A 15867-nucleotide genomic window follows, 5' to 3' on the forward strand; every position below is an offset into this window, starting at 1 on the left:
TCTCTGTCTTATTCTATGACCCTTTTTTTTAAAATGATTCCTAACATTCTGTTTGCTGTTTTAACTGCCGCTGAACATTGAGTGGATGTTTTCAGAGAACTATCCACAATGACTCCAAGATCTCTCTCGAGTAGTTATAGCTAAATTAGTCCCCATCATATTTTATGTATAGTTGGGATTATTTTTTCCCAATATGCATTACTTTATATTTATCAACGTTAAATTTCATTAGTCATTTTGTGAGATCATTTTGAAGCTCTTCACAGTCTGCTTTAGTCTTAACTATCTTGAGCAGTTTAGTATGATCTGCAAATTTTGCCACCTGTTTACCCTTTTCTCCAGAGCATTTACAAATAGACTGAATAGGATTGATTCTACTACAGACCCTTGGGGGACATCACTAGTTACCTCCCTCCATTCCAAAAATTTACCATTTATGCCTACTGTTTGTCTCCTGTCTTTTAACCAGTTATCAATCCATGAGAGGATCTTCCCGCTTATCCCATGGCAACATACTTTACTTAAAAGCCTTTAGTGAGGGACCTTGTCAAAGGCTTATATCCACTGGATCCCCTTCTCCACATATTTACTGACTCCCCTCAAAGAACTCTAGTAGATTAGTGAGGCATGATTTCTTTTACCATGCTGACTTTTCACCAATACATTATGTTAATCTATTTGTCAGAACAATTTTATTCTTTACTATAGTTTCAACTAATTTGCCTGGTACTGACGTTAGATTTACCAGTCTGATGTTGCCAGGCTCACCTCTAGAGCCCCTTTTAAATATTGGCATCACATTAGATATCTTTCAGTCATTAGGTACAGAAGCTGATTTAAAGGATAGGTTACAAGTGATAGTTAGTAGTACTGCAATTTCACATTTGAGTTCTTTCAGAACTCTTGGGTGAATGCCATCTGATCCCAGTGACTTGTTACTGTTAAGTTTATCAATTTGTTCCAAAACTTCCTTTAATGACACCTCAATCTGAGACAATTCCTCAGATCTGTCACCTAAAAAGAGTGGCTCAGATTTGGAAATCTCTCTAACATCCTCAGCCATGAAGACCAAAGCAAATAATTCATTTAGTTTCTCCGCTATTACCTTATCGCCTTTAAGTGCTCCTTTGGCATCTTGATCATCCAGAGGCCCCACTGGTTGTTTAACAGGCTTCCTGCTTCTGATGTACTTAAAAACATTTTGTTATCACTTTTTGAGTTTTTTGGCTAGCTGATCTTCAAACTCCTTTTTTCCTTTCTTATTATATTTTTACACTTAATTTGACAGAGTTTATGGTCTTTTCTATTTTCCTCACTAAGATTAAATTCCACTTTTTAAGCAATGCCTTTTTACTGTTTCTTTTACTCGGTTGTTAGGCCACAGTGGCACTTTTTTGGTTTTCTTATTTTGTTTTGTTTTTTTATTTGGGGTATACATTTAAGTTAGACCTCTATTATGGTGTAATTGAAAAGTTTCTATGCAGCTTGCAGGGATTTTACTTTTGTCATTGCACCTTTTAATTTCTGTTTAACTAACCTCCTCATTTATGTGTAATTCCCCTTCTGAAATTAAATGGCATAATGTTGGACTCCTGAGGTGTTTTTCCCACCACAAGGATATTGAATTTTATTACCTTATGGTCACTAATTCCAGGCAGTGCCGTTATATTTACCCCTTCAATCAGATCCTGCACTCCACTTAGGACTAAATCAAGAATTGCCTCTCCTCTTTCGGGTTCCAGAATCAGCTGCTCCAAGAAGCAGTCGTTTAAGGTCTCAAGAAATTTTATCTCTGCACCCCATCCTGAGGTGAGATGTACCCAGTCAATATGGAGATAGTTGAATCTCCCAGTTGAATCTCCCACTATTACTGAGTTTTTAATTTTGATAGCCTCTCTAATCTCTGTTAGCATTTCATAGTCACTATCACTATTCTGGTCAGGTAGTCGGTATTATATCCCTACTGCTATTCTGTAAGGATAGGAATTTCTTAGATAGAAAGAAAATCACCACAACTGAACCCCACCGCTTTTCAGCATTTTTTAATTTCTACAAAGATTGTTTAGATGGTGAGCTATTTGAGGAGAAGAATTTGGGCACATTTTGAACAGGTGTAAATGAGTGTCCACTGATCTCAGTTAACACCTTTGTCAACCTGACCAAATATATTCATAACTGACTGTACAAGTACCTAACCCATTGCTAGTGCCTTATAAATAATTACATGAATTGGTTATGTAAATATTATATTTCTAAAAAATCTAGACAAGACTAATCTCCTAGTGATACTTCTCCACACTGAACACTGTCTCTTTTTAACTTTAATAATGCCTCCAACCATACTAGCGGGATGTCCTGAAAATGCACTGAATGGTGGACAACAGCAATTTTTGCCAGAGCTGACATCTCAGATCCCAGTACAGTTGGTTTTCAAATATATAACTCACAGTGGAATCACAGTAAAAATTGTCAAGCTCAACATCACCAGCTAATGAAAACTAGTTTTAATGGCTGGACTATAGATTAAGTATTTGGCATTTTAAAACACAGTAACTCTCTCCCCCAGGAAATAATACAATAAAACAGCTAATAAAAATGCTGTACTATCAGAAGCCTGCAAATTTTGACCATAGAAAGCACCCCTTTTAATATGAAAACACATCATTATGTCCATTTTTCTATACTAGTTTTTATCTAGTGTTACCATGCAAAGAAAAAAAGGGCTATGATCTCAGAAGACTGACAACAGACAGCCTCCATTGTGTGTCCCTGCTATAATTACAGGATGCTGACTTTTATCATTATCAATAATCTGTTAGAGAAATGCACTGAATACAGTGTTCACATTAACAAGAGCTGGAAAATTCAAAGGCCTTAACATGTGACATCAGAGGCCAAAGTATAATTTTCTCATGAAAGTAGACTTTCCAATTTACCAAAAATAAATGAATAAAAATATACCATGCACATTTAAATCATCTTCATTTTAAAAAGTTTATTGCTGTTTTCTGTTCAGAACTGATATACTTTTTTTTTTTAAGATTATTTGGATGCAGAAAGACCTTATGCTTTACTTTGTCTCCCTACTTTCTATTCCACATAGAGAAAGCTCAAGTGACAAATTATGACTCTGATGTGAAAAGCTAAAGGAAGGTTTTACAGGAGCATGCATGCTTCACTTTGCATATACAGGGTACTTAGCATAAATAACTACCCATTGAAGGATGAAAATAGATAATTACATGGACAATAAAAGCAATAAAGTTTAATTCACATTTCTACATTTTGAGATGTAAATTCATCTTAAAGGATCTTGTTCCCATAATCAATGTTTATTTGAAAGGCATGCATTGTATATGAAGTATTCTGTCAGTAGTTCAAGTAGTTTTTATTTAACACAATCTTTGTCAGCCATTTTATCCATTCTGTTAAGAACACTAGAAATGTCTACTAAAAGTCTATGCATGCAATCAAACTTCAAATGACAGCATCAGATGCTTCACTGCCTTGTAATATTCTAACTAACTCCAAGCTTAATGTTTGGGAAAAAGAACTGCAAAAGAGTAATGGAGAAAAATGGAAATTCTGTTAAAGATTAATTGAAGCAACAGGATTTTTACAAAGCTGATTTCTATAAAAGCTCCTAAGTGATGAGGTCTATCTAATATAAAGCAGTTTTTGAACTCTGAAATACAGCTGATTAAGTAAATTATACTTTTTCAAACTGGAAAATCCTCTCAGTAAAAAAAAGATTGGTTATTAAAAACTATTAACTTGATTGCATAGTTCAGTAACAAACACTGAATATTATGGGCCAAATTAATTTCCAATGTAATTCCAACTGAGATAATGGAGTCGTGCTAGGGTACATTTGACCCTGACTTTTCAGCAGATCAAACTCATTTAGACCATTTTATTTTTAAGAGTTCAATCCATTACTCAATGGTGGAATAACTGTTTTGTGTACATAAAAGCGGATACACATACGACAGGAATGAAAAATTATCATGCACTTCTTATTCTTATTTATTCAGATTATTCCCTGAAACTATTTCAAAGTCTATAAAAGCGCCACAGAAAAGATACATCCAAATGTCTAAAATAAAAGGTCCATGGTAAGATGAAACAGAATCTTTTAAAGAATTCCTAAGCATTTGATATTATTAGTTCATCTAGGCTCAAGATTGGGGTGCATTAGAAAGATGCACAGATGAGGCGTACATACCAGACAGTTGACATCATGAGAATATTGTCAACTGTCATGTGCATTGTCCCGGTAATGACAGAGTGCTTCCATGGCAGTGACTTGCAGTGCGTGGCTATTTGTGTTAGCACATCAACCCTGGCAATCCAACATAGAGTCAATCTCTCAATTTTACTTTCAGCTTTTACTATGTGTGTGTGCGGCAGAGGGAATATGTGCACAGTATCTACAGATTTGCATCCTGTTCCCTTCTTTCATGGGGGAGGGAGGGGAAGAAACAGTACTATACTTTCACCTTGAATTCTGCCTTCTTTTCCATTCAGGGTCTGCTTCAAAGCCCATTGAAATCAACAGAAAGACACCCGCTGACTTCAAGGTATTCTGCTGTATTAAGTCCTTAATCCTTACTAAATATGAGATCAAAAATTTCTGTTTTCCAATGTATCACTATACTGTAGTACGTGAGCACAGACCAAATATTAACAAACTGATCATCACATCTATGATACATACAGTGCAAGATGGGTATAATTAATCTCTATATACCAATTGGGAAAATGGGTTTAAACAACTTGTGCTTGTGGCAGAGCTAGGAACAGACTCTTGACTACCAGTCACATGTTAATCACAAAGTACTCAGTCAGTTGTAGCTACAAAAAAATTACATTTATTAAAAAGCATTCAACATTGGCTTATTCATTGTTCCCCATGCAACGTCACAAATGCCAATAAGGTTACATGAATAGGCAGAATTTGGCCCAGTCTTTTGAATAAGGTTGCCAGATGCTCTCCCAAAAGATACCGAACACGTGGGCTAAAAATTTTTGTGACTAGAACACAAGAATGCTCTTTCAATTTGAAGTTTTAAAATATGTTTCAGCTCAGCACTAGAACAAATACAAGCCTTTTTTGAAAATTTTGGCCAAAACACCCATCTCCCCACCTGCACACACACATTTGCCTGATAGGCAAACATCCAAACCACTGGCCTAAGGATCAGTCTCTCAATAGCTGTTCTATTTTGAACAGTCTCTCAGGAGCTGTTCTATTTTGCATAAATAATTAAATATTCATTTGGCCAACAAGATAACGACTTGATAGCCCAGTGGTTAGAGGCCCTAAATTAGGGCACTCACGTGGAATGCAAACTTAAACTTGTGGTTCCCATATTCTTCATGAGGATGGCTGAGTACTCTAGCTCTTGGGATAGTGGCTAATCTAGGGGCTCTGTGTATCTCTTTTAGACCAGAAACTCAATTCTGGGCCTGATAAACCAACTCGATAAATCAGACTTTCTGATGAAAAATGCTTAATTGAAAAATTCCCAACCAACTCCACTCATTGGGACAAATTCTACCTTGTCTTAAATCAATACCCATGCAGCAGTCAATAGACTTGACCAGAATCTGGCCTTGCAGTGCTTACTGAATTGCAGAAAAACACAACAACTATTAGGCTTGAATTACAAGTAACAAAATCAAAAGGATTTTTAAAATAATAAAAAGGATAATATTTCTTGCTTATGGTTCTGTACGTCCTTTGCATATAAATAAATCTCCCACAAAAATCTCCTTTTCTTGTCAAAATATGGGAATATAAAAGATACACAGCAATGATTAAAACAAGCATTAAAACCCAAGCATTTCACAGAATTAGAGACACATCTGAATGTGGTATTTTCAAAGATAAGACTAAATCTACCTCTTTCCAAATTTTTTCTACCTCAAAATAATTGTGAACTGAGATTGAAACATTTTCCCACTGCCAAAATATTTAAAGTAGAATAAAACTGGTGGTAATCTGTCAAAATATTTAATTGCAGATAGTATCTAAAATTAAGCAAGAAGCTCTTTGATATATTTAAAATGAATAAACTGTCAAAGAAACAAAGCATTTTTAGAAAAGTTTGCAGTATTTTGCTGCATACGTAATGAGGTTATTTAAACTGACTAGAAGACTGGTATGAATAGTAAAATGTATAGAGAGTGAATGGTGTGCTTCATTTTCTGCTTCAAGGTTCCAGGCACTAGATTACTACATATACATTAAATAATGTACCTTACTACAGAAATGCTTCGGGGAATGTACATGATGATCTCCCTTTCTGCTTTCAAATCCCTCATTTAAAACAAAAATCCTCTTCTTCCATGAAGATTTTCAAAAATACCCACCAAAAATAATATGAAGCAAAAACATCAGAAATGCACTTTTTATGGCTCTATTTTCAACCTACTGATTTTATATGGATTTTTACACAAAAGCTGTGTTAAGAGTCAAGCACTTAATATAGTTAAGAAAATATAATAATTAAGGTTGCCTGGACAACCTTAATTTCCCCCTTTTATGTATGCATTATGATGTAATCTTTAATTACATGATCAAATATTTTCACTAGTTCCACTGCCTCATTCAAAGCACAGGATGGTCAGTGCTCAGTTATGCAATATTTTATTTCCTCCTCATTTTTCAATGCATGGCCCCATATCTTATTTATTATACACTATTCAAACTCTGCTTTGAAAACAAAATTATTAATTTCCTCATGGGCTTTTCTGGACTACTTGTCAATATAGTATGACTGTGCTTTGCAAACAAATATCTCCAGAAGTCCCATGAGGTTAAGGAGTAAGGCAGGGTGGGGGTCAGGAGTTATTGACCCAGTCAGGGGCAGACACAGTCCTCACCTCACTCAACTTGGGGTGTCAGAGCTTTGCTCTGGTAATGAGGCTCATGGCTTCCGCCTGGAGCAGGACAAGCCAACATTTGCACTCCAGCCCCAATGTGGGGGAAGGCTTAGGCCTGGGGCTTCCAGAGATTTGCCATGGATCAAACTAAGCAGAAGGCTGGATCCATCCCTCAGGCCATAGGTTTCCCACCTCTGGAGTAAGGGATTATCCCCACTATAAAAAAGCTGAGGTGCAGAGAGAGTAAGGAAAAAAGTTTCTATTAATTTGGCATACCTAGGGCTTGATTTTTCACAGTATTTAATATTCTGTAACAGTTTGGATGTTCCAAGAACAGCTCCCATTGACTTCAGTCACACATGTGATCTTCAATACATGCCAGGGGGTACCAATTCAGGAAATTATGAACACACAATTAGTGAACATCTCTGAAAAGTTTGTCTTAAGTGACTTTGCCCAGCACTGTGTCAGAGAAAGGGATATAACCTAGTTCTCCAAGTCAGCATTCAGCTGCCTTAGCCAACAGAACATTCTGCCTCTTCTTACAAGCCCCTGCTCCATTCACTGAACAAATGAGCTTCTTCAACAAATGAGTGAAGGGTCCTATAGACAACATTGATCTGAACAGCTATCAGTCATTTTCTGAGCACCATCCATGATAATGTAATGTATATGTAATGTATACGCAGAATTAAGATTGCACAGTCAAACAATTCCAGCATTTTTGAACTTTTGAATTCTCAGTTCTGTAACCTTAATAGTAGTTTAACTTTATTTTTTTTAATGTGCAATTACCTAGGGTTAAAAAAAAACAGAATTATTTGTCCAATTTGTTTATCATGTGGCATCATTTTGACATCCACATAGGTCATCAGCAGCACAGCTCCAACACATGGCCTATTACCCAACCCCACTCCTGGAACAGCCTCTAACTAGAACTTCCAAAAGAGTCCTCGGAAGGCAGACTTATGGCTCCCTACTGCAGTGTGCGCACCACAGGACTCCTCCCCACATTGGACCCAGTGCTTTTTAGGTCCTTTTATAGGCAAGGAAAGGAGAGAGGATAGCCTCATTAGTAGGGCTCGACAAAACACTGAACCTACTCGCCACAGGCGAGTAGATTTCAGCCGGTTGCCCCATTCACCAGTGGCACGCACATGCGCAATGCGGGTCTTGCTCATGCCCAGTGCAGGGCTCTGCTCATTAGGTCCAGGTGCACAGATGGAATTCTCTGTCCGCTTATTCCTTTCCTAGATTAGAAAGTGGTTAGGGAAAGATAAGGATTGGGGGCAGCTGAAATACAGTCTTGTTTAATGTTTCTAATTTGCTGGCCACTGCAGCTGAGTCAGCACAAGGAGGATGATCATTAATTACTGGTACAGATCAGCTGAAAATTAATATCCTCTGGGAGCAAATGTGATTCAGTTACATTTCTGAGGTCCAGTGTCTGCCAGTGCTACTCTTGGAGCTTATACATTATCCCTTTTTCAGGACAGCACCTAAAGGTACTTTCTACTCCTTAACCTCTTTGTTCCTCACATACTCAACTACTCAACTGTTTAACAAGGGTGTTGAAGGCTTAACTCGTTCATGTTGATAAAGTGCTTTGAGATCATTGGAGAGAAAGCAGTATGGAAGTGCACAGAGGTATTATAGGGTACATCCACACAGCCGGGCTAAAGCCGAAATAAGCTATGCAACTTGATCTACGTAAACTGCGTAACTTAAGTCAAAATAGCTTATTTCAGCTTTTGGTGCTGCCTACACAGCAGGAAGTCTGAGTCAGAGCACTCTTCCTACAACTTCCCTTGCTCCTTGTAAAATGAGGGCTATAGAAGTTAGAGTAAAAAGTCCTCCATCTCAATATTATTTTGACATTATGTCGAAATAACTGCTCGCTGTGTAGATGCAGACTATGTTATTTCAGAATAATGACAGTTATTCCAAAATAATACTGCTGTGTAGACATAAACATAGTGATCAAATGTGCACCAAGAAAAAATCTGTAATATGTATGGGGCATCGTAAGTGAGGATTTGCCAGATTTCATTAACAGAATTAGGTCCATAATCCATGGAAGCTACATTTTAGCTAATACTATTGACATGTATCATTTTAATAGACAGCTTCTACAAGGTGGGATTTTCAGTACAAATAAAATATCATTGGTCTACAACAATAACTACCTTTTGCATGACCTTCTGAATTAAGCTGAATTTTTATTGCTTCTTTGCTTGGGTATATTAAGTGAGACAAATGCTGTTTTTCTCCTAGACATCTCTCTCTCTCTCTCACTCACTCATTCTCTCTCTCACACAGAGAAGCTATTTTCAGATAGCCAAATTTGTATATGTTTTCATAATGTTCTGGATTGAAAAACAGAATTTCTGCAAACAAGTTAATCAATTCAACTTCTGCCTCCAGAATCATATCCCTGTCTATTCCACACTCAGATCTCCATGCTATCTGAAAAAAAATCCATTGTACATTTACCTCGAGTAATTTAATATGCATCTAAGTAACTAAGTAGGCAGTTGGTCATAGAAAACTTGCTCATTTGCCTCACTTAAGATCCAATCTTTCAATTGATAGTGCACAGACAAACAATTGAATCTACTGAGTTCCCACTGAAGTCCATTTGTGTGCTGCTATCTGTTGCAAGATCTGGACTACACTTTCCATGTGCAGTTAACATGACTGAATAAAAAAAATAAACAATTGTGAAGGCTAGCAGATGAATATGGTGCCTATTTTGTGTAGACAATTCTACATAGAAATTAGATATGCAACGTCTTTATTTATCAAATAGAAGATTTGCCCTGCATTGCTCAGGTCCTTAACTCAAATACATTTTGTTTTACTTCATTTAAATCATTGCTCCGGGGTGGGGCTAGGGATGAGGGTTCAGTATGCAGGCTGCCCTAGAGAGAGAGGACTACCACAGCCCTCTCTCAACCACAGCAGCTTGGGCCAAGTGAGAAGCACCTGTCCATGGCTGTTGCAGTGGGCATAGCCAGGGGAGGGGTACATGTCCCCTGGCTAGGGGACAGACAGACACACAGACAAACAACACACAAACAAACAGACAAACTCTCTGAAATATATAGTAGATAGCGGTTCCTATCTTCACCCCAGTACTCTTCTGGCACAATGGGGTTATAGCCCCATCTCTGGCCTCTTGCTGCCCCCTCCGCCCCCCCCCCCCCCCGTAGTCATTTCACAGTATAATTGTCCCTCCTATTAGGCCCCTCTCTTTCCATTTTATGAGGAAACAATTGAATTCCAGGTACATGCCATTGTCCTGGCACAAACAAACCCTTACCTTGCATTATGCTATGCTAAGAGGAATCTGTACACCAAATTTGGTGGACCTAGCTCTTACTGTTTAGGAGGAAAGCTTCAGCGGGGTAGCCAAGTTAGTATGTTAACAGGAAAAACTTAAAAAACAACAAATAGTCTAGCAGCGCCTTAAAGACTAACAAAACATGTAGATGGTATCCTGGGCTTTCGTGGGCTCATGGTTGTACCCTCAAAAGGTCAGGATACCATCTACATGTTTTGTTAGTCTTTAAGGCACGGCTAGACTATTTATTGTTTTTTAAGTTTTTCCTGTTTAGGATGAGCTCTTGAACAGGTGGACCCGCAGATGGATGGACACAGGGACATGACTGAATAAAGAAATGACACACAAATTCTCCAAAATATATAGTAGATATGGCATATTTGTTTTGTTTCCTTACACCTCTAAAAGCCCCCTGGTTTGTAGTATTGTCAAAGGCTGACACTGGTCCTTTAAGAGGGAGTAGGGTGAGTTTACCTATGACTGGTCAGCTGACCCCAGCTGAATGTTAAAAGAGTGTACCTGAACTTAGAGGGAGACCAAGTGAGAAAGACCCTGAGAGGGGGAGCTTGGGTGAGTCAGGCTTACAGCTGGTCAGAAAAGGGGCAGACAGAGTAGTTACGTGGCACTCAATGCTTCCTGCTCCTTATGAATAGGGACACCTGGAGAGCAGGGCTCTAGAGTCCTGTGGGAAGAGAAGCAGAGAAGCAGTACTACCAGAGTGGCCTAGCAGGGGTGACAGGAGAACCCTAAGATCTAAAGGAGGAAACACTCATGGGGTCACTCCCCACCCTTCTCAGGACTGTTTATTTGTTGAGTCATTAGCAAACTGGGGAGAAACACGGATGTGTTGCAAGTTATTATTCACACTGTGGACCACGTTGACCAAAAAAAGATATGCACAACATGGATAATTTTATACCAACAACAATTATACACAAACATTTTCAAGAGATGATACTTAACAACATAAAAACAACTGCATTGCTAAATGAAAAATTCTATAAATGGGTGGCCCTTGGGGTTTCCAGCTATTTAAGAGCATAAGTGAATTTTATCTGTAAGAAAATAGGAATCATTGAGGTGCACTCCAAGCAGTAATTCTTTCTCGATTTCCACAAATCAAGTTACTGAGCAATATATTTGCTTGTTAATGGAGAGAAAATACTGTCTATGAATTCAAAGGTAATGTATAATACAATACGTTTGTTAAAAGTTCAAAAGTCAATCACAAAATAAAAAAAATCACAAAAACACATAAGAAAAAGAGATAAGTTTATCAAAAATAAAACTTTATTATAACACAGAATGAATTACCAATCCATGTCTTATCCCCATCACAGCTGACTTTGCTTAAGAACCTTTTGTGAGGGACTTTGTCAAAGGCTTTCTAGACACTACATCCAGTGGATCCCCCTTGTCCTCATGCTTAATGACTCCCCCTCCCCAAAGAATTCTAGTAGATTGGGGATGCAGGATTTCCTTTTCCCAGAACCATGCTGACTCTTTCCTATGTGTCTGATAATTTTGTTGTTTGCTATAATTTCAACTAGTTTGCCCAATACTGAAGTCAGACTTACTGAACTGTAACTGAAACTCTAGAGCCCTTTTAAAGGACTGGTGTCATAATAGCTATCCTGTCATTGGTACGGACGCTAATATATTCCAAACCAGTTAGTAGTTCTGTAATGTCACATTTGAGTTCCTTCAGAACTCCTAGGTAAAACCCACTTGGTCCTGGTGACTTATTACTATTTAGTTTATCAAAGTGTTCCAAAACCCCCTCTTGCATGCACAATCATACAAAAACTTTACTGGTATCTACTGTTCTCAGACAGTCTAATATTTGATGTGTTATCCTGCAGCCCAAATAAATATGAAAATATGCTATGTAAATAAAAAAATTCTCATACATATCCATCATAGGCCAGATTCTACATTCCTGGTTTTGCCAAAACTCCCACTAAATAGAATGACAAATAACAGTACTTAGCACCTTGCAGGATGGAGTCCTAATATGACTGGTCTGTGTAACTGGTCAGCCAAAATAAAAACCTCATTTTCAGTTACACTCCTGAATAATTTCCCACAATAAGGATGGGAAACATCTATCAAAAATAAATCCAAGTATTTAATAATGTGTCAAGTATTTCCCCTGAACTACTGCATTTTGTAAAAGTTTGTCTTGGCAAGAATTGAGGTTTAATTTGATAACACTGCAGATACACTCTAGAACAGCAATCTCTCACTTTGCAGTTGTTACTTGCCCTGAGAATTGTGTAGACAGATATCAATTCTGATATACCTTCTGTATGCTTACATAATGACAACTTATTTCTTCTAGTGAAACACAACAAATCTGTTATCCAGAAAAAGTGTATTTTCCTACATATCTAAAAATAGCTGATCACATTTGGAAAGCTCACTCACATCTGCACATTAATTTCTGCCCAATCTAGAAGGACTTTTCTTAATTTCTGTGCTATTTGTAAGCAAAATACAATGTTTTATAATATCCCTGTCTCAATCTAAGCAATTAGTTTGTTAAAATAAGTGACAGTAGTGACAGCAATATTACTATTTTAAAATAGAGTAAAAACAAGCAATAGGAAATTGAAAACCATCAACACTGGATTAATTTTTTAAACTTGCTTCATTCATTCTCATTACCAAGCATAAAACTGCTTTGTAGCATGGATGAATGATCTTGGAATACCATATCTTGGTATCAGAGGAGAAAATCCAATGTAATGAGGACAAATATATTTGTCAAACACTTGTACTCTGGCTTAAAATGTACGGATAGTTGTAAGCAAGTATTTGCATTACTTACCATAGCCCCACAGTCTATTCCAATACATGGTGGGAAACACTGTAGAAAGGCCCCTCTGAAGGCATCCAAATGGTTCTGGGTAGTTAAGATGCTTCTCAAAAGAGGCTTCTGTAATGCATCCCAAACATTTTCATTCTAAGTTCATTTTAGTGCAAAGTAAGAAAAACACTTAGTACAGGAAAATGAAACAATTTTGATTACAGTCAACTTTCTCTACCTGAATGAACAGTTCATATTATGTTCCTCCGAAAGCAACTTCTATTTTATATGTAGCAACTTCTCACATACCACATTACAAACGATAGTTATATAAAATACAGGATATACTAACAATGGCTTTACAAAGTAAAAATGCAAAAGTCAGTCTTTTGACTTATACCTCAAGAGAGAAAATACCATTTTGACCATATACCACACTGTAAAATAACATTTTGAAGAGATTGTTTTTAGTATTTTTTAGGGATGTGAAAGTGTAAACATGTAAATGATTAACCGAGGAGGATTAACCTGGATTCATCGGTTAACCTTCAGGATTACATGCAGCTCCTCAGCCCCCCGACCCTCTCTACTGCTGTCTCTGTATCAGAGACAGCTGTGCGAGGGAGGGGGGAAATGAGAGGAGCAGGAGGCCAGACAGGAGCCAGTGCTCACAGGGAGATGGCTTAAAAGCTGGCTTCCTGCAAGCACTGGCTCTCGGGGAGTCCCCCCACGTGTAAATAATGTGTGACCACTGAAATTTTTCCATGGTTACATGTTTAACATAATAAATGCATTTTAATATCCTCTAGTATTCATCTGAATTAATTACTACAAATTAGAAGCTATACCCTCATCCAAACAGTATTTCTTGTCATAAAAATTATTTCAGAAAACCTCTATGTGAACATCTACACACACACTGCATTACACTGGTGCTACTGTACCACATCTGATGGAGATGAGGGCTCTCCTGTTGACACAATGAAATCCTCTCTACAAGAGGCGTTAGAAGAAGCTCTCCTGCCAACATAGCACTGTCCACACTGGTGCTTATCGCAGTATAAACTTACGTCACTGGGGTGGATCCCTGAGTAATGCAAGTTATGCTGACATAAGCTGTAGACAATTGCTTTGTGTCTTCTATAACTGTAGCAAGAAAACACCAATAATGAAACTGACACTGAAAACAGACAAATTTTTTTAATTGCATCTAATTAGTAAGACGGCAGTGTTGGTCTTTCCTTCATTACTTTTGCCTTCTTTTATTAAAGCAGACATTAAACTTTAGATCTGATGTTAGGAATCATAACTTTCACTATTAACAATGTTGCCACAATAAACATGACTGGTTTTATTCATACAGTCAAGAAAGCTAAACTAAGCTATAAGGTTTATGTGTCTTTTAATGGAAATTACATTTTGCCTTTTGCAGCTTCATAAGCATTTTATGCTTCCAAGGGTTCTCTCTCCTGGCAGCAAATATGTAAAGCAAGAACAAGTGCCTTCTTAAAAAATTCCAATCCAGGAGAAATTTCCACACCCCTGACAGAGGTAGTTAAACTAACAGAACTCATAATGTTGACAGATGTAGTTTTGATGGAATAATCCTTCCTTTGATCTACCTAACACCTCTTGGTGAATTACATAAAGCAACAGGAGAATCCCACCTGTCACTGTAGTAAGTGTCTGCACTTATGATGCTACCTCAACACAGCTGCAACTGTGCCACAGACAGCATTTTAAGTATAGACTATAGCCTACAATCTGCCTAAGATAATACAGATCTATTTAAATTATACTAGTGGTTAATAGGTCTACCACAATGTAACAAACAATACAATTTTTTTTGGCTGATTTGCTCTGGAAGAAATTTTAAAAGGTCCTCAGGCTCTTCACAGTTTGGAAACAGAATTAGAGAGACAAGATGGGTGAGGTTATGGGTGATATCTTTTCTCAGACCAACTACTGCTGGTGAGAAAGACAAGCTTTCACACTTACACAGAGCTTTTCAACAGATCTGGAAAACATATTCAGGACATATCTACACTACAAAATTAAGTCAACAGCAGCATATTACACTGCTTGTAATTACACTGCTTGTTTGTGTCTATATTTCATGCTCCTTTGGGGATTTCATGCCACTGTGAATGCAGAAAATGTGCAGAATTAATGTCCTGTGCAGAATTTCATTTTTCTGGACAGAATTAGTGGTGCACAGGTGCTGGTCACCACTAGGGGCCGCTGGACCCAGCAGAGTCTGTCTTTCCATCTCCTAAGACAGGACACTGTCAGAGAAAGACAGAGAAGGAGCTGGAGGGTTCCTAGAAGCTGCAGTTCCTGGCACATCCTGAAGGAAGGAGGCTGAGTACAGGAAGTGTTATACAAGCCTAGGACCCAAGATCAGGCTATTTTTCTCCCTGACTCCCTGTGCTCTGAGGGGTAAGGAAAGTGAGTGTCAGTCTACTCTAAGGGATGCCCTGTAGCTGGACTCTGAGGGAGAGGAAAAGGTGCAGGTGTATGAGATGTGGGTGTAACCTATGGCTAGGCTCTGGTAAGGGGTGGGGTTGGAGGTGCAGATGTCTGGGTTGAGTGCAGGGCTCTGGACAGTAGGAGGTGCTGATACCAGAGGGACAGAGATTTATTTAAAATAGGGGTCTCAAACTTCCAGCCCCTGGGTAGGGTTCCCAGGTGTCTGGTACTGGCCTGGACAGTCCAGTATTTGCAACCTCTGTCCAGTAAAAAATACAGAAAATACCGGACATGTAAAATGTCTGGTATTTTCTGTTTTTCTCAGATGGAAGGCCATTTGGAACATTTCGCATCTGGT

General features: G+C 38.0%; 1 protein-coding gene across 10 annotated transcripts in view; it reads right to left on the bottom strand.

Annotated features, from left to right (window-relative positions):
• The window catches only part of HDAC9 (histone deacetylase 9), a 705078-nt gene that overhangs the window by 557760 nt on the left and 131451 nt on the right, over positions 1-15867 (bottom strand). For 5 of the 10 annotated variants that reach the window (XM_075922247.1, XM_075922246.1, XM_075922245.1 and 2 more), the window contains one exon: positions 13062-13169. The exons of 2 other annotated variants lie outside the window; for them this stretch is intronic. In XM_075922247.1, the coding sequence (XP_075778362.1) occupies positions 13062-13169 (108 nt within the window). Of the gene's footprint in view, positions 1-13061; positions 13197-15867 lie in introns of all 10 variants that reach the window. 3 more of the 10 variants (XM_075922249.1, XM_075922251.1, XM_075922248.1) reach the window with 1 other exon arrangement.

The sequence above is a fragment of the Pelodiscus sinensis genome, chromosome 2 (genome assembly GCF_049634645.1).
Source record: "Pelodiscus sinensis isolate JC-2024 chromosome 2, ASM4963464v1, whole genome shotgun sequence".
NCBI lineage: Eukaryota > Metazoa > Chordata > Testudines > Trionychidae > Pelodiscus > Pelodiscus sinensis.